At 35.6% G+C, this 25,879-nt stretch overlaps 3 protein-coding genes across 3 annotated transcripts; 2 read left to right on the forward strand and 1 right to left on the reverse strand.

Moving 5' to 3' along the window:
• The first annotated feature begins 258 nt into the window (after window positions 1-258).
• On the forward strand, window positions 259-3,484 carry LOC114750002 (probable serine/threonine-protein kinase PBL7). Its single transcript, XM_028938546.1, has 6 exons — window positions 259-788; window positions 904-1,161; window positions 1,264-1,436; window positions 1,582-1,661; window positions 1,788-1,935; window positions 2,711-3,484. Exons 1-6 carry the CDS (start codon window positions 266-268, stop codon window positions 3,059-3,061), a joined length of 1,533 nt encoding a protein of 510 aa, XP_028794379.1. The 5' UTR covers window positions 259-265; the 3' UTR covers window positions 3,062-3,484.
• A 4,151-nt stretch (window positions 3,485-7,635) lies between these two features.
• On the reverse strand, window positions 7,636-12,653 carry LOC114750004 (probable fructokinase-6, chloroplastic). Its single transcript, XM_028938547.1, has 7 exons — window positions 12,283-12,653; window positions 11,883-12,091; window positions 10,741-10,953; window positions 10,342-10,539; window positions 10,052-10,189; window positions 9,447-9,563; window positions 7,636-8,111 (listed from the first exon to the last, which is right to left on the reverse strand). The coding sequence occupies exons 1-7, from the start codon at window positions 12,422-12,424 to the stop codon at window positions 7,977-7,979; spliced, it is 1,152 nt and encodes a 383-aa protein (XP_028794380.1). The 5' UTR covers window positions 12,425-12,653; the 3' UTR covers window positions 7,636-7,976.
• Window positions 12,654-18,450: 5,797 nt separating this feature from the next.
• Window positions 18,451-21,125, forward strand: LOC114750001 (uncharacterized). The gene is made up of 3 exons (XM_028938545.1): window positions 18,451-18,713; window positions 19,263-19,568; window positions 19,679-21,125. Exons 1-3 carry the CDS (start codon window positions 18,451-18,453, stop codon window positions 21,123-21,125), a joined length of 2,016 nt encoding a protein of 671 aa, XP_028794378.1.
• Window positions 21,126-25,879: the final 4,754 nt, after the last annotated feature.

The raw sequence follows: 25,879 nt of genomic DNA on the forward strand, positions 1-25,879 counted from the left end.
CTTCCCCCTCCTCTCAGTCAATTCATGCTCTTTCTCCTTTCCCATAAATAAAGGCCAAAAGCAAGAACATCACATTTTCACCTTCGTGATTTCTCTGTTATTTATATTTATATTTTATTCGTTCACATCTTCTCTTTGATATTGAGAAATTCTCTCCCACTCTTCAAGCAAACCACCTTCAAAGCTTCCACTTTTTGCCATTCTCTGTCCCTATCTACCTCTCTCTTTACTGGGTTTCTGTGCTATTGTTGGTATCAGCTTCTAAATGGGGTTTTCCCAAGAAACCTGCACTGACTCCTGGGAGTCTTCGAATCCACAAAATGCTCCTGATACAGTCACCGATGACTACTACGACTATAACAAGCTCAAGTTCAGAAGCACTTGGAGAAAAATGCTCTGGATGATTGGGTCTGCCTGTATCTCCCTGCCTCGCCGCCGGCGGAACGCCGGGGTGATGATTCAGGGTCAAGGCAAAAACAAGGCGTGGCTACTGGCGGAGTCCGGCGGTTGTCCGGCGGAGTCGACGAATGCCGACCCACAATCGGTTCACTCATCTTTCAGGTTCAACATATGTTCTCAGGTTGAGCTGGAATCTTTGGAAATGAGTTCTTCCGCTGCTGCGACAGTCTTGATGGTGAATTTGGATAATGGGGTGAGTGAATCTGGAGCTCGGGAGCTAAAATGGTGGAGAATAGATTCATTGAATAAGAGCATATTGCCAGTGACCAATACTCTGATCAGATTCAACTACAGTGAAATCCTGTCTGCTACCCAGAATTTCTCCAAAGGTAATCAAATCTTTCTGGGTTGCTCTATATGAACCACTTGATAATCTTGCCATGTTAAGTCAGATTTTTCTCATTTTATATTAGATTGTAATTCATTGTTTTGTTATATGGGTAGGCAGAGTATTGGGAAGAGGGGCGTTGAGCTGTGTTTTCAGAGGAAAAATTGGACTTCTGAGGAGTGCCGTGGCAATTAAGAGACTGGACAAAGAAGACAAGGAGTGCGCAAAGTCATTCTGTAGAGAACTGATGATTGCTAGCTCTCTTCACAACCCAAACGTTGTTCCTCTTGTGGGGTTTTGTGCTGATCCAGAGGAGGGTTTGTTTCTGGTCTACAAATTTGTCTCAGGAGGCAGCTTAGAGCGCCACTTGCATGGTGCTTACTTATCTCTGACTCTTTATTTCATGTGGGTTTGTTTCATTTGAGATTGACGAGTTTCACTGACTCATGTATACTTACATTCATACCTGTTCACAGGGAAGAAGAAGGGTGTAAAGGGAAATTCACCACTGCCTTGGTCTGTGAGATATAAAGTTGCAGTTGGGATCGCCGAAGCAATCTCTTATCTGCATAATGGAACTAAAAGATGTGTTGTTCACAGAGACATTAAGCCCTCTAACATTCTTCTTTCCTCTAGAAAGTCTCCCAAGGTTAGATGGTTCCTTGGATATCAGATTTAGTCTAATATCATTTGCAAACTATTTCAGGATTTTGATCTCTGCCAATAGTCTTTGACACTTGAGTCTGAGTTAGATCATACAAGTGATCCTGATGGATTGTTTTGTTATATTACAGCTATGTGATTTTGGATTAGCTACATGGACTTCAGCACCTTCGATTCATTTCCTTTGCAAAACGGTTAAAGGAACATTTGGGTAAAAACTTGACTCCTCTTAAATATTCTGTCAACGTTTTTACCATTTTTTCGTTTTGGAAGATTTGTTTTCTTGTTCCACTTGCTGAATCAGTTTCTTTCTGGGCTTCTGTTTTCTCCCATATAGCTATTTGGCTCCTGAGTATTTCCAACATGGGAAGGTGTCAGATAAGACTGATGTTTATGCTTTTGGAGTGGTGTTATTGGAACTCATAACTGGTAGGAAGCCCATTGAAGCAGAAAGGCCACCAGGAGAAGAGAATTTAGTCTCATGGGTAGGTTAATTCCTTGATTCTTGAAAACTTGTGCTGGTTTGTGATTAGGTTATGGTTGAACCGATTCTTGAAATGGTTTGTGGTTGAGAATAACCGGAAAATCATAACTTGCAAGCACAAGCTAGGTCCTATACTGTGCCGCTCATTGACTTTGAAGAAGCCAATGATGTCTATTTGCCATCAGCTCCTAACGTCAGCATCATTAGCCTATATAATAACCTACCTGTTCATAATTGCTATGAGAAACTGACAGAAAATACTGAATATTGTCTAAAAGTCAGCTTATAAAAAATAATGATGGTCAGGTTGATGTTTTAAATTTTGTCAATGGAAAAAAATTATACTAGAAGAGCTACCTTTAATTTGAGCCTAACAATACTTGAATATGTATTGGTCGTAGTACAAAATAATTCCACTGAAAATGAAAATCATCCCATCACAGAATCTGTAATCGATTACTAGTTTAAATTCCCCCCCCCCCCAAAAAAAAAAAAATCTTTCTTGTTAAAAAAGACTGGTCACCTTGAATAGATGCGAAAAATGGTATATATGAAGGTTGAAACTTAGAAGATTAGATAAAAAATGTAGGAAACAAAAAGGCATATACTTTATCATTATTTTGGCTTGTTCTTTAATATTTATCATGTTACATCTCTGAGTAATACCTTTCTTTGGTATTAACACTGTTCAATAATAGTTTGGCTACTAAATGTTGTCCTTTTTTAATCACAGTTGAGCCTTGTTGACTCATATCTAGTCTGGCTTTCTTTGGCAGGCTAAACCATTGCTTCAGAAAGGGAAAGAAGCCACTGAAGAACTGCTTGATCCTCAACTCAATTACACCTTAAAATCCTCAAACCAGATATCTCGTATGATTGAAGCTGCAGCAGCCTGTGTCACAAACGAAGAATCTCGCAGACCCGGCATTAACGAGATCATCGCAATCCTGAAAGGTCAAGAACCAGTCTTCTCTAAAAGGAGGAAGCCATCTTTCCGTGTTAATGGATCCGTATTTGATTCTTATACTCAGTTACAAGAAACAAACACAGAGATTAAAAGTCACTTGGCTTTGGCTATGTTGGGCATTTCAGAGTTTGAAGATGATGATTACCTCTTTGGTCGCTAAAACATGACAGCTTAGAAATATTTAAGTGGACTTGACATGCTGAAGACAGATAGACTAAACTAATCATTAGTTAAACTGCAAAAGTTTATAATCATATCATTGGTTTAGTCTAATGATAATTTTGTAAATCAGGTATGCTTACGAATCTGCCTTTTTTTTTTAAATTTTTTTGATAGGATTAGATGTGGAAAAGTGTTGACCTTTTGTATATAGATAGGAGCTCAAAGGAAGATTGTTGGGTTTATATCTTCCATTTGTCCTTTTGATTCTCTTAAAGGGTGGAGTGTGATGGCTTTTTCTTTGTTTTTTTTTTTTTTTTGGCTTTTTTCCTTTTGGTCGGAAGACTTTTATTTGTACGAGATTGTTGTAAGTTGATGGTTCTGAAGCATTCATGTTTAAGAATGAGTAGTGGGATTTTCATTTCACAGAAGAGTCAAGAGATGTTCCAATAACATGTAATGACCGTAAAAGAGAGAGAGAATTTCATTATTGTGTACGGCTTAAGGACATTAGGAATCTTAACACGTAAGAATTTTTAATTAATATTCAAACTCGTTTCTTAATCATGTTTACGAATGATTACACATATCGAAAGCGAAGCGAAATCTTTAAAAAGCATTAAGCATGCTCCTTTATTTAATAATTTTAAAACATAAGTAAATTAATTTACAACTTCTTATGCTTTCATTTAATTTTTAATCAAGTCCTTGTACTCCACTGCTCTTTAATATATATAACTTAATTGTTGAGTTGGTTTTGGTTCTAAATATAAGACCTATTTCTCATATTTATCAATTTTCTATAAATTACCCTTATAGATACTCCCTCAATCATAATTAAGTAGAAGAAGGAGAGGGGGTATCAAGAAAGATGATTATGGTATTTTAGGAAAAACATGTCATATTTCTTATAATTAACTAACTCACCTAACTTCTTTAATCTAATCAAATTAGTTAAATGAGTCTTATATTAAGGACTAGAGGAGTAGTTTTTATGTGACTCGTAAAGTGTACAAAAAACCTAATTAAAAATTAGATAAAATTATATAGACCTATGAATTAATTTTTTTTCTTGAATTAAAATATGAGCATGTTAATTTGTTCTCTCATTTAATATTTTAAGACATAAAATGACCTTAGAATTGAGACTCCATGTAAGAGTTGAGACCCCATTGAGAGCACACAGCAAGGGTCTGTTTAGCACAGCATTTTGGGAGGAAAAAGTCATGATTCAAAACCTAAGAGCAGGTTAATGGTTCAGCTTCTTATTTGGTTGTGCAGTAACTTTTAAGCCAAAAGTTAATCTCAATTTGTAAAAATTATAAGTTATTTTGATTACTTATAAAAGAAAAAAAATGCTTTTTAACCGGGGAGGGAAGAGAAAAAAATCATAGAAAAAGAAAAGAGAAAAGTTTTTATGAGTCCCACTTACTTCAATGAAAAAAAGATGATAAAACCACTCAATTAAATACTATTGCTATTTATAGGTTACTTATATTCCAAACTCACAAATTAAAAAAAAACTAAATTGGTAATTTTTCACGTTTGCCCTTATTAAAGAAAGGTATTAAAAATATGTTTATACTTTATCTCACCAATTTACTTCTTTTTTTCTATACATTTATTAAGTCAATATGGATAAAATTGGAAAAAAACAAAAAAAGCCTGTCAATTTTATGCTACCCGTAACTTCCCGTAATTAAGAACAAACTTTTTTTTTCTTTGATAAATGACTTTGAATAGAGTGGTAAATTGAAGCTTGCAAAAGTGTTCTGAGAAGAAAAATTATATTATATAAATTGATAATTTTTCATTTTCCATTATGTAGTAAAAGTTATATCTATTTTGGTAGTTTTACAAACTAAACTTACTTATTTAATTATAACCCAAACAACTTTTATGTTTACCAAATCTAACTTTTTCAAAAGTAAATCCAAATATAAATCATATTATCCAATTTAACTTCTACCCAATCTAACTTTTTTAAAAGCAAAATTAAAAATAAGCTATTTTTTCTATCTTCAATACAAATGGGTGCTAAAGTGTTATTTAAGTTTTGACCAAAATAAAAGGAAAAAAAATAAGTGGTATTAGGTGCCGATTGTTTTATTCGACCAAACAAGTGCTCAGTTTTTTTAAGTCTAACCAAATTTTCCATATGCGTAATTGTCAACTAAGGACAACGATCCTTCAATATTATTTCTCCAACTGGAGGCTCAATGGCTCATAGTGTGACAATGTTCCTAGGGACGATTTTTTCTTTTTAGAAAAGCTCTAACTTTAATAATAATGGCCATTTGTTATTATACAGATCATACATGAAAAATAATTGACGACCGAATTTAAATAAATTTTTTATATTTCCCACTTTCTCACCTTTTAAACTTCTTAACCTTACAATAACAAATCAATTTTTAAAACAGAGTAATTTAAGATAGTTGTTAATTTCTTTTTAATATATTATTGTTTTACATATGAATTTTCTGATTTATTTTAAACTTCATTATGAACCTTTAAGAGCAGAACGATGACTAATAATTTTCCCATACCGCATCATCAACCATTTAATAAATAATTTACTTAGGCCTAACAGAAAAGACATAAGCGTATCAATTAACATTATATTTTAATTACATTTTTAAAATATTGTTTTCTTTTTCCTTTCAACAAATTTTTAATAACAACCATGTGCCTTTTTTTTGTACTGCTACACATTATTAACATTGCATAAATAACGCAATGATAATCCATATAACAAAAGATTCAAAAAATATTTATATCACAGGTATTCTTTCTTTTAAAGATGTCATAACATAAAGGAAAATGATTCTTTTATGTATGGAAATCTCAAGCAAGCATATGGAGCGTAACATTTTGCAAGCTTAACTTCAATGCATATTTAAGCTAACCACACCAAAGTCACTTTTTCAAGCAAAACTAAAATGAAAAAAAAAAATCCAGAAGTAATTGATGAATTAGAAACCATGGTTTGAGAAAAAACTGTACGGGCCTGTTTGGGTATCCCAAAACCGTGGTTTCAGAAGCACTTTTCCGCAAAACGAGATAATCTCCTCCACATATTTACTTCGTAATCCGTAAAAACACTTCTGAAATCATGATTTGGTTTCTATCCAAACACACCCGTATTAATCAGCTCTTGAGGAAACGTATTCTTCAATATCATCCCCCCCAAAAAAAATCCAAACATGCTAAAATCAAATTAGGTCCTTTCGTCAATTTAGTCATATTATAATACGTCTATATCTAGACACAAGAAAAAGAAACCATGTGCAAGAACCACGTTATGTTTTGTTACCAACTTCTTAAAAAAAATAACTACATCTTCCAAGTCTCTAGGTCAATTATTACTTATGTATTTATTTATTTTTTCTTTTTTTGGGGGGGGGGGGTGTTTTGGAGTTGGATTGATGTGTGGAATGAGATCTGTATTATTGAGTCTGGAACATGACCAACATGCTATCCCAATAAATTGTAAGCAGCAAAATGAAGAAAAAGTATTGTTTCAAAAGAAGCAAGCGACAAATGATAGGACACACCAACCAAAAACTTGGTCTGAGTCTGACCATTCTTAAACAACATGAACAGGAAATGTCCAAAGTCACTTTCCATTAAATTCCAACTACTACTGTCGGTGCTGCTAAAATGTGATATATTACGACCAAGAAGATTGAACAATATATCCTGTTTTGGCACTTTGTGAAGCTAATAGAATATGCAACTTGCTATTAACCAGGGGTGTAGGTAAGGACTAACATATTCAATCAGCAGGCATGTTCATATTGGATACTGATGAACCGAACTTGAGGTAGTAGATGTATGATGAAATTTCATATCACATAATTAAAAGATCGATCACAAATTCACAATTATGTAAGTGTGTGGTGACTAGTGAGTCCATCTAAAATATAACTTAAAAACTATTTTGGCCCAGGTGACATACCTTAGGTGTGATTAATCTTTTCTATAAGGTAGCAATTCTGTTCACAAGGAAAACCAACCCATTTAAATACCCTATATAATAGTTCCTACAAACTGGGCATTTTATGTTACTGCTATTACATTAGTCTTCATTAAATATATTTTTGATAAAACGTGTACGATATACTTGCATATGAGCGAACGGAAGACAACATTTGAATGTGCCAAACTGCAGAGGGCTTGGATGGTGTGAATTACAACCGGAGACGAAAGAGATTATTTGAATACCAGAAACGACCGAGGAGGCCTAATGTCCTACAGTACAAATACCTCCAAGAAGAGAACTTTTTTGATTAACTCAACTCAGCTCACATAGTGTTATGGTCTAGATCATCCAAGAAAATTGGGTTTGGTTTGGGCCACAATGGTTGTTACACATAAATAACCCATTCTCTCAACCAAAAGTGTTAATGCGTTGGTATATACACACTCACGTATTTGTGAAGTTAAGCTGTCATTGTATCAGTGCTTTCAGTTTTGTTGAGCCCTTGCCTTTAGACATACGGAAATGAAAGGACGCCGTGTAGACTACAGAGAGTAAATTGTGGATGAAAGAAAAGTTAATGATTCAGATACTCCGAAGGAAGCATCAGCAAAATATAAAATGTAAATAAGGTAGAAGTTGCACCGTTAATAAGTTATGAACAGCGGAGCTCATCTTGAACCGTGCAATTACACAGAGCACACTCTAATTCGGCATATAGCAAAAGCTGACGCTTAAAAAACGCATGTTGAAATGAACTAACAGGCTGGCAGGAATCCAGGTCCAGTTCTTTATTCAGAGATATGACACAAGTATGATCCCTGCCTATTTATTGAAACAAAATTGTTCTAATCTACACACAAAAGCCACTAGGTGAAGAATTCGCAGAAAGTAGTGAAAATGCCTCATTGCTTAGAGAGAATAGGTTGTAAATTTAGAAGACTGACTGACGCATCGCATTGAGGACAGCTTCCCTTGTAGGCAAAGCTGGTATTGCACCTCTCTCCGTCACGGTCAATGCTCCACATGCATTAGCGAACTTGAGAGCATCTCTCAGTTTTTCCTCTTTCTGCGGGTTTAAACCACAAATAAATCCTGATGAAATTACACAATCCAGACGGCATCTAAAATGCAGAAATGAAATTACTCTTTTTTGGATTACAGTAAAAATGAGACTACTGAATTAATGTAATATATTAGATACGGACGAGCATTGTCATTAAAGATGGAGACAAATGCAAATAGAGTGAGAAAATTTAAGATTGACCTTAAACCTGGCTTGAGAAAAGGCAAAAAATACAAAAAACAAAAACAAAAAAGGAAGAAGAAGGAGGAAACCGCTTAGTATTTTTCAATTGATATATAATCCATCAGTTGCAAATATTTCAGTATTATATCCTGACTATGCGCAAGAGTACCAAATAAACGGAGGAAACGCTAAAATATAAGCCAGCTTGATAAACTAAAAGTAATTATGTTGGTATCTGTAGTTACCACTTGCTATAAGTGATATTACATGCACAGTTAACTGGGGCATTGATCATTGGCACCTAATTCTCAGTTGTATGTGGACTTGTGCGGGGAGGTATTTTAACAAAAGCCATTTTAATTGTTTTTTCTTTTCAAATTTCCCCCCAAGTGGCAGGCATAAGCTGATAACAATAAGACCTGCACATACTGTGCAAGAAAAAATAAAGAAAATTCTTTTTGAAAATTCAAATAGTAACTGAGATTTCACATGACATGGATTTCTAAAAATGTCAGATTAAACTTTTGGAAATTAGAAGTGAGAGTTTTTTGGCAAATTCATACAGCATGTGAAGGGCATAGGAGGAAAATAAAGCCTAATAACATAATCACAAAATTTGTTTATTGTTTTCACAGACACGACCTTTAAATGTATCATTATATTACGTATAAGTAGGAACCGTCTTCCTCAGTTTAGGGCGAATATTAGAATAAAGTACGTGATCAAGCTGGTCATTATGAGGCATTAAGTGCTTTTTCTTTTTAATGCATTTATTGAACAACTTGGCTATAAAACAACATTGCTCTAACCACTACCTGAAATCCGGTAAATACTTCAGTCTTTAGCTTTGCTATATAGAATATTGAAATCAATAATTCTATCTTCACCTCCAACACCGACTCACAGGACACTCAAGAAAGCTAAAACGTAAGAAAGGAAAAAATGAAACTGATTCATTATTCCATTTTATGTGGGGTTTCTCTTTAATTTTCGTTGGGGTTTCATGATGCCTAACAAATACCTGGCAAACAAGACTACGTTTGTCAAGAAAACATTGCCATCAAATTAGCTCTCAGGATGATGATCCGCTCATTTTTATTCAATATGTGGGTTTTGATAAATGGGTTGTTTTATTAACAAAAACACCTTGCCTACCTGAAGCAAAGAAAGATCTACAGCTAATTGTGATAATATTCCAGCCACAAAAGCATCACCAGCACCAGTAGTGTCAACAGCATCCACCTTAAATCCCTTGACTCTACCACTGAACTCCTGCAAAAGGAGGGGTATGAGAGTTTTCAAATGATTGTTACCAAGAACTTGTAGTAACTAGACAGACAGTGGTTAAATGAACTTTTTTAAACGCTTCTAAGTTAGAAGTTTAGTCACATGCTACGTATTGCATATTCAAAGATCTGCACCAACTTGATAATAATTAATCAGATACTGTTTTGGTAGATGGAAAAATCAGTCAACTTTTTTGCATAAGGGTAACGTTTGGGCTTTTGTTGACCAATAAGCATGTCAAAAAGATTGATTCATTTATTTTGCTAATCAGTTTCACATCTTAAGCTGGAAGGAAAAAAAAAAAATATATATATATATATAACGATACTGTTTGTGCAGCAATAACTTGGTTGCTCACCATCAATATCCTCCTCATTCATGATTTTGAAGATAAGTCAGAGGATGTTTGCCAAACAATGTTGGGCAGATAAGTTGAGGAGCATTGTAGAAGCAAGCATCTTTGGAAGGCTTACCTTGGTGTAATACCTGCAACCATCTGGACCTTCTGTAACAAGCAGTAACTTGAGGTTTGGATGGAATAGTTTACGAACAACAGCATCATCATAGGGATCTTCTCCTTTTGTAAGGAAAGAAATCTCTTCTTCACTTATCTGAAAATAATTAATCAGATTTTTGATCAGTACAGATGATGCTGCTTCTCTGTTCCCCTGAAGTCTGCATTCTAGAAAAGGAAACAAGAACAGCCCACTGTGAACTAAAGGATATATGGTAATATATTGAGCCCTACTGATAGGCAACAAACCTTAATGATATCTGCTGTCTCCCATATACTTAGAATTCCTTCTCTGGCACTTTCAGCAGAAGGCCATAAAGGAAGCCTCAGGTTAGGATCATAAGACAAAATTACATCAGCATCTTTTGCAGCCTTTGCGGCTGCTATGTGTGCTGATTTGCATGGATCTGTAATTAGACTTATAGAACCATAATGGAATATTTTGGCCTGCCAGAAAGTAATAATAGACCAATATTAATATAATAAATTAATGAATCAAATTGAAGAGCTAAGCGGACAACATCAACAGGAAATAGATATGGAAAAACATGTTGCCATTTTACGTAAACTTCAAGAAACCAGAAGGGGGTAGTTAAACTAATGCTGTCTCAATCAGAATGACCTCAATAGCGAGAGTGGCATGGTTACCTTTTTTATTAAGCCAAAATCAAGTTCAGCTTCTTGAAGCAACATATCAGCACTAGGATTACGGTAAAACATGAACTCTCTATCTCCATCTTTCCTCAAAGTAACAAATGCCAATGCAGTACGTGCACCAGGGTCAAAACGCATCCCTTCATTGATTACATTGTTTTCTTTCAATATATTGGCAAGCATGTAACCAAATTCATCCTCACCAACCTGGTAAGTACAATGGAGCATTAGACTGCTATTAAATATGGCAGAGAAATCTTTGGTCTGACCTCTAAGTTATGGAGTAGATTATTGCTCAGAGATTCAGTATATTTTAAGGCTGAGTATCCATAGATAAAAATTATATTTATCCATTAACAGATTAAATTGAATTCTAGGGTTCCTAGCTTCAATTTAAGATGGATGAACTAAGCTAACGTAGCTACAGTCATCTACAAATGCATATATGATTCTATTATTATGTGATCAGACGAGCACCAGAGATTCAAATCTTGTAATCCAGGGCTGCCTACAATACTTCAATATATGCTCATTAAGTTCTAGAAACAGTAAATAACAACTAACCAAGATAATAAAGTCCTGGGAAAATCTTATGATAATCCATACCTAGCACTACAAGTTTTCAACAGTCAAGGCTGAGAATCAGCTGTAAGAGCATAATCATGGGAAAACATTTTTTCTCAGTACATGAATAAAAATTCATTGTGTCGCATATTATAATATTTTTGTTACTATGCAATCAGACACATTGTCCTGCGCCTATGCATTGTTGAGATGATTCACATTGGTAACTGTGAAAAGTGCAACTTACAATAGATTTTGTAATTAATTAGTATATTGATTCTTGTATAAAGGGACTATTCAGTTGACCAGCAGTAAAAGGGATGAAGCTTTAGGGCATTTCATGCCTGACGGTTAAATTCATAAGCTTACAGACAGGAACCCCACAAAAAGGTAAGTTAATACAGGCTTTATATCTCAATCACTAAAGATGACCGACTCACTATGTAAAAAATGGGAGGGAAATATATTATTCTTTGCATGCGTCGTCTGGCGGCAAGAGATGAGGAATCTTCAAGCAAGTTCAGTATCGGCTGTATGATTAAGTTTCAATAAAGGCTATATTTTTGTGATACCTTCCCAATAAAAGCCGATGAGCCACCTAAACGAGCTACGCCTACAGCAACATTAGCAGGGGCACCTCCTGGAGCCTTTTTGAATGCCGGTGCTTCAGCCAAGGAAAGCCCATTGGTAGTTGGAACAAAATCAATGAGCATTTCCCCAAAGCAAACCACAAGCGGCGATTCCTTTGTTTCAGGCGCCCCATCACCAGAATATGCATTCCCTAATAAAATTAACATCCCCAAGTGAGAAGTAGAAGCAAACAAGCACGTGAACTTGTTAAATTTAAAGCTGTTTAGAATCAGCTAACACCAGAATTATGCCAAAAATGAGGTTAGATAGTGCATTAGCTCTTGATCAGGCTCAAATTAAAGACATAACATGTGAAGTGCCATAATTCAAAATTTCGAATACCTTTGACCTTCAATCGGACAGTCAAAGGGGAAAGAGGGCAAGAAAACCCCGGTGGTTTGGCAGTGGGATGACCATACTTGACCGAATTCCGGGGTTGAGCAGGGACGCTTCTGAAGCAGAGAGTAGCAGAGTGAAGAGCCATGGAAGAAGAAACACTGACACCCCCAAGTGAATATTGACAGTTAAAAACGAATCTTTGACAGAATGACGATAGGGGTTTGATGAAAATGCATGCAGAGAAGGGATGGAAGATTGAAAATACTTTGGAAAGGCCGAAAGAGAATGCAAGGAGGGTGGATTACAGAGTCTTTGGCCTGCGTGCGGGTCTGCGAGTAACGGAATAAGCAAAGGGAGATGCTGTTCAGTTTAATAATAATCACTGGCAGTTGCTTATTGAGGCCGCAGTTTTGTCCTGCCTCTTGGACACTCCGCCGCGGTAACCAACTCTGCTATCATGCTAATCGAATTACAAAAATTAAAATATTGGTTAACATTAGTTAAAAATAATAAATGTTTCCAAATATATTATTATTTATGAAAAAGAGAAGTTACAAAGAATGTGTAATCATTAATATAGAAACATGGATTTAATAGGGATAAAAATATAAAGAGGAGTTTAAAACTCAAGACAAAAAATATTGCTCATACTTCAAATCAGAAAATAAAACTTCAGACAAGAAATCTTGCTTATATTTAAAATCAGAAAATAAAACTTCAGACAAAAAATATTGCTTATATTTAAAATCACAAAATATTGTTTATATATAGGATCGAACTTTTTAGTTGATTTCCTAAAGCCAATATTCGTCTAGACAGAGAGCAAATGAGTGTATTTTATTTTTGAATCTATCCTATTTTTATAAATATGAATCACTTTAAACTATTTCCTCTTTCCTTATTTATCTTGGCCTTGGGACATTTTTCTCCGTTAAAGTGAGGGATTTCTTAACAAATAATGTAAGTTAAATAATTAGTCGTACTTTAACTTACATGTTTTGCGTTTGGAAAAAAGCGAACCAAATGAACATAGTTAATTAATACTCATATTTATTTATTTTTAAATCTGTGTAAAATATTTTACCCACGCATAGGGAATTCCAAATACAATTCATATTGGCTAGAAACAAAAATTAGAATTGATATTTGGACTAATAAATATTTACTGAAAGAGGTGTTTATGTTCAGTAGTCGACAGAATCTCAAATAGAATTACTTATGATAATAGGATACCTGTGTCCAAATGGGGAAAAAAATAATTTGGGCTTTACAAGAATGGAAGATAAAATTTCAAACATTTTGGATCATTTGGGCCTTTGAACATGATTCCCGGATTGCGCAGGGAAGTCATTTTGAAAGATATTAGGCCCAAATGATAAGGTTACGCTCATATCAAAGAGATGAACCAAACTGGCAATGCTGTTTTTTTAAGCAAGCCCAAAAAAGATTTCTAGAGCCCCTTCAAACACATGCTGGCCCAAATTGCACCAAGAAAAATCAGGCGTAAAGTTGCACACACACGAAAAAAATCATCGATAAAATTGCATCTCTAAAAAGATCAAAAAATAAAATTATGGTTAAATTTGCCCATTTATTCTTAATTTTTTTTAAAAAAAGTAACTTTAGTCCATAATGGCATAAATCCGATTTCCGAGAAGTGTATTCCTCATAAACAACAAGTCTCAATTATAAAATACTGTATGTCACAATTAATGAACCGAAGCCCATTTGATCCGATATTTAATTCGTTTCACCTTTTGTTTTACCAGCAGGCCATAAGCTAAATAATCCCATTAAAAGAAAGAGAACAGAATAACATGAAGATAGCCCGCAAGGAAGAATATGAAGGATAAGTAAAACCCAAGTATGCCTTGTGCTTTTCTCTCTCCAATAACATTGGTTTGCTTGTGGAAGAGAGTCTTGGCTGAGCAGGTTATGTATGTCATGAGCTTAAAATTGACAATTGGAATTTCTTTTTTTTTTTGCCAGCCATAAAATAACTTAAATTGAAGGAGTATTTATTTATTTATTTATTTATTTTTGCTGGGCACTTGATGAGTAATTATTGAGGGAGATGGCAGTGTCGTAGATTGATTCAGCAGAGGCCGGGAAGCAGAGAGAGAGAGAGACATTCGTATTCATTAATCGTTATAAAAGCTTCGACTTTGACAGCAAAACAGAGCAACGCGTGGCAGTTTGTAAGTGGGTGGGCGGAAAGCTGGCTTTTCCTTGTTACCCAATCAACATGGCAATGGATTCAAAACTTAAACAAATGTTGGATACGAAGAAAAAAAAAGGGATAAAACACTCCTGTTATTTAATTATTAGTATTTGATGCGCAGATATAAAAGGACCCTCTATCCAAGATGAGAGGCGATAATGTAGACTCGGAGATGCAGTTTTTCAAAATTATGATTTATAAAATATGACGTCAGTAAATATGTAAGGTGAGTACTTACTTATATGAAAGTGTTTATAAATACTTAAAATAAACAAATGCAAAGAAACCCAACATAAGTTCCTCTCTTTCAATTTGGACTTGCCTGAAATATAAGTCTCGTTTGATATTATCAGGAACATTTAGTATTTATCCTCGTTGCGTAGAAACAAACTTTATGACCAATAGGAGTTAGTCTAGTTGGTAAGAAATTGGCTCATAATTCACAAAATTATGAATTTGAATCCTGCTATTAATGTGAGAACCTTATCAATAGGCGATCTATAAGTACTTTTGTAAGCGTTTTTTAAGCCTAGAGGCATATCCTGACCCTGGTGAGTTCCCGGACCCAACACACCTAAACTTTTTGTTAAAAAAAAAAGAAATAAACTTTATAAGTAAGTAATTAATTATAATTAATGTATTATTGACTTTTTCTATGTATTTGAAAAACTTTACATATTATTTACATATTTAATTTAATATAGGGATAAAGTGCAAAAGTTTTTATTTAAGACTGTCGAGCATCTAAGAGTTTTTTTTGGTTTAATGCCACATATTTCCAAATTGTAACAATGTCACCTTAGCCATTATATTGTTATTTGACCAAATATACTGGGCTGCTAGGTCCACTTGTCATTTGATATTTTTTTGAGTTAAAGTGTAAATTTGTCCCAAACGTTTTCATTCAATAGTGCTGAGTTTTTATAAGTTTTTTTAATTCAATATCATTATGAATGTTTACAAATCGTAACAACATTGCCTTAGCTATTATTTATGTTAAATTTGACTGTTGGTTGACTAGATATGTTAAACTAACAAATCACATGTCATGCACTTCATTTTTTCCAAGTTAGATTTATAAATAAGGAAAGAATCCCTCAATCTGCTTCTTTTTTTACTGTTCATTTTGTCAAGTCAACGTATTTGATCAGTTAATAGTCAAATTTAATTTTGATAACAGTCTAGGTGACATTGTTATGATTTGAAAATTTTCAGTATTATATTGAACAAAAAGAAAACACCTTGTGTTTCTAAGTAAAATCTTGACAAATTTATATTTTAACTTTTTAAGGTATTATTGACTTTTTCTTATTTTTAGGATGACATGGAAGGAAGGAAATGTAAAGGCCACCATGTGGGCACGTGAGTGGGAAGTTGACGTATTAAACGTCCTACCAAATAGCGTGTAACACATTAGGATGTGGCGGTTAGGTATTAACCGAGTCACTTCCACTTGCCTCGGCCTTCAATTATGGCCCATGAACCCTAACTTCGTGTGGTCCCCCACCCTCAATTAAGCCCTCAATCATGCTTCTTTGCAAGCTTGCAATCTCTAACATCATTTCATATCAAAGCTAAACCTGACTCCAATTTCGTATCTTCCCCAACTGGCTGGATCTCAATCCCCTTTTATATTATATCCCTCCATTTTGGAACTTAACTGCCTCTTCGTTTGATGCCTACTCATCTCTCATCACCATCCCACTAACATTCAACTCGGTTTTCCCACTGTTTTATTCCTCCTACTCCCACTCTTCTAATTTAGAGAGAATGTTCCGTTATCTTCATATTAGATGTGGAGATTGCTTTGATTCTAATTATAGAATCCAAATTCACTTTATTCTTCAACTTTTTATATTTTTTTTAAAAAACTCTTATTGATTACGCATATTAAAATGGATTTTTATCATAGGATAATTCTAATACACATGAATAAATATGATAGTTTAGGAAAACCAATACACTTTTATTATCAATAACTAACTTAACTAATTTATTATTCAGTTCTTATATTAAAAATCAGACATAATACTTCGGGCCTGTTTGGTGGGGTCTTTCACCATCCAAAAGGTAGCTTATAAGTGTAATAAGTCGGCTTATAAATTTGAAAGGTATTTGGAATGGCCTTTGATCAATCTGACTTATAGACCAAAAAATGTTTTTTTAAGTACAATTGTAAAAGTACTTAAAACTTACTTATAACTCATGCAAAAGCAGCCTTTTGAAATTAAAAGATATTTTTGTCCCTATATTTATATTGTTCTTATGCTTCTCTTTACATATTCATTGTACTTCTCAATTATTTTTTAGTTATTTATTTTTAATATTCTTTTAAGTGAAAATGATTTTAACGGTTTTTTATAATTTTTTTCATTTTTAATATTATTTTTATATTTTATTTATATAAATTGTGTAAAGAATATCATCTAATTAATTATGTAATATTATTTGATTAAAAAATTTTCACATTACTATAATTTCTAATTGAAATATATTTTATTGATTAAATATAACTTCTTCCTATTATGATAATTTAAAATTATTATATTTTGTAAATTCATGTTTTTAATTATTTTTATTATTTAATAAAAGTTATACTCATTTTGGTCATTCTACAAATTAAACTTACTTACCAAACAACTTTTTTACTTTACAAACTAACTTTTGTAAAAGCCAATCTAAATATAAATCATATTATTCAATCTAACTTTTATCTATTTTACTTTTCTAAATGTCATATTGAAAATTTTGACCCAAAAAAAAGTCATATTGAAAATAAGTTAATTTTTCTATCATCACTTCAAATAGACTTTTTGTTGAGGGATAATTTATAAGTACTTCTATAGACAATATTAACATCTAATAAAGCTCTTTTCCCAGTAAAAATTGTTTTCTCTAACATGCCCAACCCAAACTTGATGTACATATGCATGCACACACACATTCATAGTACTTTTCCGATTCTAAATATAAGACTATTATACACATTAGTATAAGAGTCTTATATTTAAGACCGGAGGAATAGTATAATAAAATAAAATCTGTGGTAAATCATGTTATTATGGATACTGTTCATCTATTTGATTTGGTAAAGCGTATGACCCAAATATCTCACTGTCAATATAGCAAAGCACAGGTTGTTTACACGAATATCTACTTTCAAGCAAGGTTAGCCTTGACTCTTGATCAAAATTTTGTAAGTATTCCTATAATAAATATAATTTTTTTTGTTGAAAGAATTTAAGTTTAGTACCAATAAATTTCTAAAATTAGGGGAAGTCTAGTAGCATCCTTTGACAAAATGTGGATTTGAATTCTGAACTTACAAGTTAGGATAAGCTTTATGATTTTAAGGACAAAATCTTCGCATCAAAGGCTTATAAATAAATTCTTTTGTCATCCTTCGTCATTAGACGGCAAAAGTTCACATATCTAATCATTCTTATTAAAAATTAAACACGCAAATTTATATTTAAATAAGAGTTTTTCTGGAATGACTTACAAATAATTTATGAATAATTTTTAATTATAATTTACAAAATATGAAATAATTATATTAAAATAATTTTATTTCAATTTACATAAATATGCTTATTGTTCATGAATCTAAACAATAACTAAGAGAGTATAAAAAAAATATTTTTTTATAAATCAAAACAAATTTTTTTACATATTTATTTTATATACTATAAAAATATTTTTAAACTTATAATTCTATTTCTACACAAGCAACTCCTAAGTCTAAGTTTAGAAAGTTCTAACACCCACTCGAACCAAACGTGAGATTTTTTTAAGGGAAAATTTCACTGTAGGACCGCAGAAGACAAAAAATTTCAAAGAGCCCCCAAAACATTCTGAAATCTCACTGCAGGACCAAGGGGCCAATCTGATATTAATTCCACAAGCGAAATGACGCCACTGCCCCTAATGAAGACTTATTTCCTCCGAAAATGAGACATATTATCAGCGGGTGTAAAAGACGGAAGAAAGACGGAAAGGGAGGAGATGGCGTTATTTCCTGCCTCTCCCATGCAGCGCGCCGGTGCGGAAGGGAGATAGCTGACAACCATGAGCTGAGAAAACGCAGTGGCGGAGCTTCACTTTTGCGGTCCGTCCCTCCGCCGTCTTTCGGACTCCAAGCTAGAGTTGGTGCAAGAGAGAGAAGTCGCAAGTGTGCCCTACAGTGTTGCGTGTTCTCTGGAAGTAGCGTCAGGTTGGCGTGGGAGGTAAGATTTTGTTGTTAAAATTTCGGTTTTGTTGGTGTGATTCGGTTAGCACAGGTGGGTTGTGATGGGTGAATGAGGAAGAAATGAGTATTTAAGTGCATGGGCATGTAGGTTGGGAGTGAGTTGCAAATCTTACGGTTTTATGGTTTGAGAAATTCATGCTGATGCTGTTTTAAGTTGTTAAAGATGTGGTGTTTGTGATGTTTTCAAAAGTGGGTGCATATTGAGAATAATGCACTGCTGAAGGAACATAGGTAGGCGAAAAAGAAAGGGAAATGGGTGTGTGGCCTGGAATGGGTTATATGACAGGTAGACGCGCAGAGGAATGGTGAAAATACATAGTACGATGGTAAATTTGGTAATTCTGATTGTGTGCGAGAAAAAGCAATATAATGTTGTGAAAATACTAATTCTTGTTGTCAATTGTCAAATTGCTGATGTAAACGTACGTTGTGTCATACTTGAATGATGTGCAGCAGCAGAGGATAAATGGCTAGCAGTAATAGGAAACAAGTATTTTGCATCTTTCATGTTAGAGGGCACTTTGTAAAGACCTCAGAAGGGAAATTCATTTATGAAGGGGGCATCATTACTGGAAGATTGATTAGAGAAGGGATGACATATGAAGAACTACAATGCATGGTAGCTCATGATGTGTGGCCAGGGACTCGTGAATATAAAATGAAGTACACAGTTAGCTTTGACCGGGATACATTCTTGGATCTTGTTGACGATATTGGTGTTGGACAAGTAATTGAGTACAACAATAGTAGTGGCCATGTTTATGTTTGTGAGAATGAGGAAGACTTCACACAAGTGTCACAGCTGGACAGTGTACAAGAGTAAGTTGTTCTCAACTGGTTTTATTAAGATTGTGTGTAGGATAAGAAAGAATATGTCCAATTTTGATAAATTGAACTGTAATACTGAATAGCTGTATTTGTTTATGCAGGTTAGATGATTTGGTTGGCCCTTGTGGAATGTCAGTATGTGCAATGGAATTGGATCTAGACACAGACAACATAAACATATCTTCCGTACAAGATGTGCCAACACTGATAGGAAGTGTAGGTATGGAAACGTTGCCAACCCCAATAGCGGTGATGAATTCATCAAAGTGGGCAGATTTGTTGATGTCAAGAGGGCAAACCTTTGTTAGTGCTGAACATTTTAGAGAGGCATTATATAAGTATAGCCTTGCACACAAGTTTGGTTACCGGTACGTAAAGAATGATAGGCATAAGATGATTGTGAAGTGCTGTGTAGAGGGTTGTCCCTGGGAAATTTCAGCATATGGTGTAGGTGAGAATAATGGATTCCTAGTTGTGAGAAGATTTAACTATGAACACTTGCATTATGCACAAGACAACTTAGTTGTCCCTCAGAGAAAGAGGTGCAAACTTGCTTCAGCAGTCATAATAGATGAGTTGATTTCTTGCATGCACAAAGCTCCAAATGACATTAGACGGGATTTGGAAAGAGAGTATGGGTTGAGGCTCAACTACCAACAAGCATATAGGGCGAAAGAGAAAGCATTGGAAAAAATTCATCATGGTTGTCCGCAGGAGTCTTATATGCTAATCCCTTGGATATGTGAAAGGCTGAAGGAAAGTGATCCAGAAACGGTAGCAAAGTGGGTTGCATCATCAGATAATAGATTTCAAGCTGTATTTATTGCATACGGTTGCTGTGTAGAAGGGTTTTTGAAAGGTGGCAGACCTGTATTATATGTGGATGGATGCCACTTGAGTGGTCCGTACAAAGGAACGTTATTGGGAGCACAAGCGTATGACGCGGATAATGAATTATTCCCACTTGCATATGCGATTGTTGGAGGTGAGACGCTTGATGACTGGGCATGGTTTCTTGGTAACATAAAGGATATTACGGGCTCATTAGAAGTGACAATAGTATCGGATAGACACAACTCAATAAAAGGTGCAGTGCAAGCCGTGTTTGGAGGAGATCGACATGCTTTTTGCTACCGTCATGTGAAGGAGAATTACAGTGCTGAGTTTTTGAAGAAAACCAGGGGAAAGAGGAGGACCAGCGGACAGACAAAGGAAGTTGCACTAAAATTACTTGATTCTATTGCATACGCAAGACTTGATAGAGACTTTGATTGCAGTATGGAAAAGCTAATGGCATTTTGTCCAGAATTAGGACAATGGCTTCAAACAAATGGAGACATTGACCGTTGGGCACAAAGCAAATTTCCTTACAAGAGGTGGGACAATATCACAACAAATCTAGCCGAATCCTTTAATGCTTGGCTTGTTGGTGAGAGGAAGCACAACATAGCTGTCTTGATACATGAGCACAGGGAAAAATTGGCAAACAAGATGTACCACAGCAAAGAAGCCATGACGAATTGGAGCAATGGTGTGGGACCTAAATAGAGGAAAAGTTGATGGATCATGTGGCCAGATCAGAAAGAATGGATGTGCAAAATTATGGAATGAACAATTTTAGGGTCAGATGGGGAAACCTAGATGTGCGGGTAAATCTTGTGTTACGTGAATGTACCTGCAAAGGTTGGCAAATGTCAGGACTACCTTGCCCACATGCGTGTGCTGCAATCAAGAAGGTATATGGTAATATATATGCATATGTCGAGGATTGCTTTTTACTCTCAGCCCAAAAGAAAATTTATGGCAGACTCATGATTCCAGTTGAGACCCATGACATCCCTAGGCCAGATTCCCTTCGATATGAAGATTACTCGTCCACCATCTTCCTACAACCACCATTGACAACTCGGCGTGCTGGAAGACCCAGAGGTAGGAGGATTGAATCACAATTCCAGCAGAAGAAAGCGTATCATTGCTCAGGATGTGGTGAAGCTGGTCACACTAGAAAGATTTGCACTAACCCGAACCCTGGGTGACTTTGTTGCTGAAAATGGTCTTTCATTTTTTTGGTTCAACACACAGCTACTTTTGTACATAAATGAGCCCCACTATGTAGTTGTTGAGTTGTTGGGGAAGTAGCTATGACAACCCATTTTGATTTTTTGGTGGTGGGTTCGATTATATTTTGTATAGTGGTGTCAATAGTTGAAAATTTCATGACAGTAGGTGACTATAGCTGTCGCAGGATATGTTAGGCTGTAATCTGTCCACATGCGAATGGACTATTTTTAGTTGTAAATATTTGTATGTATGTTGCAAATTGTGTAATGTCACTTGCAAACGGAGATTCCCCTGCCTGTCCACTAACGGACAGCTTCTTCGGGTGAAGGTCATCGTATGTAAATGGACTGATTACAGTTGTGAATATATACATATGTATGTTGCCATTGTCTAATGTCACTTGCAAATGGTATAAGAAAACCATACTTGGACAGCTTCTCCAGGTGAATCAGTCCGCATGCAATGGACTATTTTTAGTTGTAAATATTTGTATGTATGTTGCAAATTGTGTAATGTCACTTGCAAACGGAGATTCCCCTGCTGTCCACTAACGGACAGCTTCTTCTGGGTGAAGGTCATCGTATGTAAATGGACTGATTACAGTTTTGAATATATACATATGTATGTTGCCAATTGTCTAATGTCACTTGCAAATGGTATAAGAAACCATACTTGGACAGCTTCTCCAGGTGATCAGTCGTCCGCATGCAAATGGACTATTTTAGTTGTAATATTTGTATGTATGTTGCAAATTGTGTAATCTCACTTGCAAACGGAGATTCCCCTGCCTTCCACTAACGGACAGCTTCTTCGGGTGAAGGTCATCGTATGTAAATGGACTGATTACAGTTGTGATATATACATATGTATGTTGCCAATTGGCTAATGTCACTTGCAAATGGTATACTGAAACCATACTTGGACAGCTTCTCAGTCTTTCCAGTGAATCAGTCCGCATGCAAATGGACTATTTTTAGTTGTAAATATTTGTATGTATGTTTGCAAATTGTGTATCTCACTTGCAAACGGAGATTCCCCTGCCTGTCCACTAACGGACAGCTTCTTCGGTGAAGGTCATCGTATGTAAATGGACTGATTACAGTTGTGAATATATACATATGTATGTTGCCAATTGTCTAATGTCACTTGCAAATGGTATAGAAACCATACTGGACAGCTTCTCCAGGTGAATCAGTCCGCATGCAAATGGACTATTTTTAGTTGTAAATATTTGTATGTATGTTGCAAATTGTGTAATTCACTTGCAAACGGAGATTCCCCTGCCTGTCCACTGACGGACAGCTTCTTCGGGTGAAGGTCGTCATATGTAAATGGACTGATTACAGTTGTGAATATATATGTATGTTGCCAATTGTCGAATGTCACTTGCAAATGGTATAAGAAACCATACTTGGACACGCTTCTCCAGGTGAATCAGTCCGCATGCAAATGGACTATTTTTAGTTGTAAATATTTGTATGTATGTTGCAAATTGTGTAATCTCACTTGCAAACGGAGATTCCCCTGCCTGTCCACTGACGGACAGCTTCTTCGGTTGAGGTCGTCATATGTAATGGACTGATTCAGTTTGTGAATATATATATGTATGTTGCCAATTGTCTAATGTCACTTGCAAATGGTATAGAAACCATACTTGGACAGCTTCTCCAGGTGAATCAGTCCGCATGCAAATGGACTATTTTTAGTTTGTAAAATATGTATGTATGTGGCAAATTGTCAATCTCATTTGCAAATGGGCCCTTGCACAGCTGTTCACCCACGGACACCTCCTTCAGTACGAGTAGGTCAGATGCAAATGGATTATTTATAGTTGTGAAAATATGCATGTATGGTGCGAATTGTCTAGTCCTCCCACGTGGTAAATGGGCTGTCCCCACTTAAGGAAGACGCATGCATCAGGTGAATCATCCACATGTGAAGCCAGTATGTGTCTTGCAAATTAGCTAGTCCCCCTTGCCAATATGAACGGACGGATTCCACGTGTGAATATAGGTATGTTTTTATAAATAGGCTAGTTCCCTTGCAAATGCGCTCTCCCGCACTTGTTCCCTCACGGACACATGCTTCAGCTGGACCAGTCGACATGTGAACGGACTGATTCCACGTGTGAATATAGGTATGTGTTTAGCAAATTTGCCTAGTTCCCCTTGCAAATGCGCACCCTGTTCAGGTCAAGGACGGCACATGTAATGGACTGATTACAGTTGTTGAATATATGTATCGGAGTAGCAAATTCCCTAGTTCCTCATGGAAATGGACACCTTATTCAGGTGAAGGAGGGCACTTGCATATTTAAGAGGACACGTTGTTCAGCAGATGAACGACACTTTGTGAATGCTCTAATTTCTGTTGTTAACTTATTTGTCTCTCTTGCAAATTGTCTAATCGTTCGTGCAAAGGTCTAATCCCTGATGTAGGTTGTTCAGTTGGAAATGGACGAACATTTGGTTGTTAATTCCTGTTTTTTTTTGGTGCAAATTCCCTAATTGTGTGTGTAACCGTACATCTAATGAAAGTAAACAAGTAGTGATAAATATGAATCCATCAAAACAGTCTTCATTAACATCGTTTGTATGCACAACATTTTAGTCCGCATACAGTGTTCACAACAACAATTACAGTGCTTATCAGCAAAAACTACAAGGTAGGAATTTGATCAGTCATCGCTTTCTCTTGCGTTGTCTGTTAATGTGGGTCAAGGTGTTTGGTAACAGCATCTGACTTGATGTTTCTTTGATGCGTCACGAGCCACACAATACTCACACGTATAGATGTGTATTGATCCTATGGGACAACAACAACTGTTCTCAGTAAGTTGACACAAATGCATGATGTCATTAATATATAATTCACACCTACCCTACTGCTGTATAATAAGGCATGGTGAATAGAACTCCATCCTTCTCTTGTGGGTTGGGCCACTCTCTTAGATATGTGATGACATGAACCCCACAATCATCACTGAAAAAATGAACACATCACTATGCTGCCTTATGTATGTCGATTATAATTTATGACAAATAACTTTCAGTGAACAAAAGACTCACGTATTGTCTTGAACATGAACCGTGGGATACAAGATGTCATTTTTGAATCTGGGTGGCCAACCCCTCCAGCTCAGGCTTCACTGTCCTTAGGATTTCAATGAAGTGTGCCCTCTACACAATTACAGATGATATCACACAGGGGAACTATGGTTTGTCCAACACAAAAGTAGCAGAATAATTACACCACTTCAAAATTTGCGCCATCATTTGCTGCCCCCTTAATGCTGGATCAGACTTATTCTTCTTCTTTTGGTGCTTCATTTGTATCCTCACCACCACGCAGAGAGTCCAGCACAAAAACTTTAGTGTGCTCGGTTTCAAACACAAAGCAAAACCAATGCAGTGCAAACACAACAGGTGGCAAATATGTATTCACATTCAGCCAAATGGTATCCATCCCACGTGTTGGGAAGTAGTTCTTTCAGGTGTTTGTCCACTTGCCATGCTGTTGTTGCTGCACCATCCTGCCTATCACAACAGCAAATGCACAACAGCATGCAAATTGTGTCAGTGAAGAAACTGTATCGATAACTTTATTGCACAATTTAAAGCATTGATCCATTAACAGGGGATAGCACTTAACCGTGAAATCTGCATCAAATAGTGTCTTTTAACCGCAGAGGCACTCTCATGTTGGTCACGTTCAAGGTGTGGGCAATCAGAGTCATGATCTGTAGAATAAAGGAGCAGGAAAATTAAATTAAAATTGTGGCACATTCCCCTAATGGCCACTTTGATGTAACTTGAATAGGTGCACGTACCCTTTGCTTATCCACCTTCTGGGACCACAGTGCCTTGTAGTCTGATCGTGTTGCCAAATGCCCAAAACATATCTACCATGACCCTAAACAAATATGAAAGTGAAAATAAGTAGTCAGTGTTGCGATAGTATATTATTCACAGGCTTCCTTTTTCCATAATAACTGACTATACTTACTCTTGAGCCTCATCTGGTTGACACCACTCAGTACACACAGTATAAAATGCATCCCTCTCACTCATTTTCACCTTTCTGCCATAAGTAGACATGTAAGGAGATTTAACTGCTGGGACATTTACGTCTACTTGACCTCCTTTTGGGTAGCTCACTTGCTTTGCCCACCATTTTCCTTCTTCCGTTTTGAGCTGCCTGTTCATCTTCAGTATCATCCTTATCTGCAGCTTCATCTTCTC

This window comes from Neltuma alba, unplaced genomic scaffold (assembly GCF_004799145.2).
Source record: "Neltuma alba isolate B1F8T4 unplaced genomic scaffold, ASM479914v2 tig00006281_pilon, whole genome shotgun sequence".
NCBI lineage: Eukaryota > Viridiplantae > Streptophyta > Magnoliopsida > Fabales > Fabaceae > Neltuma > Neltuma alba.

What these genes read in the sequence shown, in the direction of transcription:
- LOC114750001 (XM_028938545.1), top strand. Translation starts at nt 18,451, where the DNA reads ATGAGACATATTATCAGCGGGTGTAAAAGACGGAAGAAAGACGGAAAG. An exon ending in TTCTCTGGAAGTAGCGTCAG is followed by an intron (nt 18,714 to 19,262) that starts GTTGGCGTGGGA and finishes CTTTCATGTTAG; the next exon opens with AGGGCACTTTGTAAAGACCT. An exon ending in CAGCTGGACAGTGTACAAGA is followed by an intron (nt 19,569 to 19,678) that starts GTAAGTTGTTCT and finishes TTGTTTATGCAG; the next exon opens with GTTAGATGATTTGGTTGGCC.
- LOC114750004 (XM_028938547.1), bottom strand. Translation starts at nt 12,424, where the DNA reads ATGGCTCTTCACTCTGCTACTCTCTGCTTCAGAAGCGTCCCTGCTCAA. An exon ending in ATTTTGGCTTAATAAAAAAG is followed by an intron (nt 10,540 to 10,740) that starts GTAACCATGCCA and finishes ACTTTCTGGCAG; the next exon opens with GCCAAAATATTCCATTATGG. An exon ending in TAGATCTTTCTTTGCTTCAG is followed by an intron (nt 8,112 to 9,446) that starts GTAGGCAAGGTG and finishes TTAAACCCGCAG; the next exon opens with AAAGAGGAAAAACTGAGAGA.
- LOC114750002 (XM_028938546.1), top strand. Translation starts at nt 266, where the DNA reads ATGGGGTTTTCCCAAGAAACCTGCACTGACTCCTGGGAGTCTTCGAAT. An exon ending in CTTAGAGCGCCACTTGCATG is followed by an intron (nt 1,162 to 1,263) that starts GTGCTTACTTAT and finishes ACCTGTTCACAG; the next exon opens with GGAAGAAGAAGGGTGTAAAG. An exon ending in CCTCTAGAAAGTCTCCCAAG is followed by an intron (nt 1,437 to 1,581) that starts GTTAGATGGTTC and finishes GTTATATTACAG; the next exon opens with CTATGTGATTTTGGATTAGC.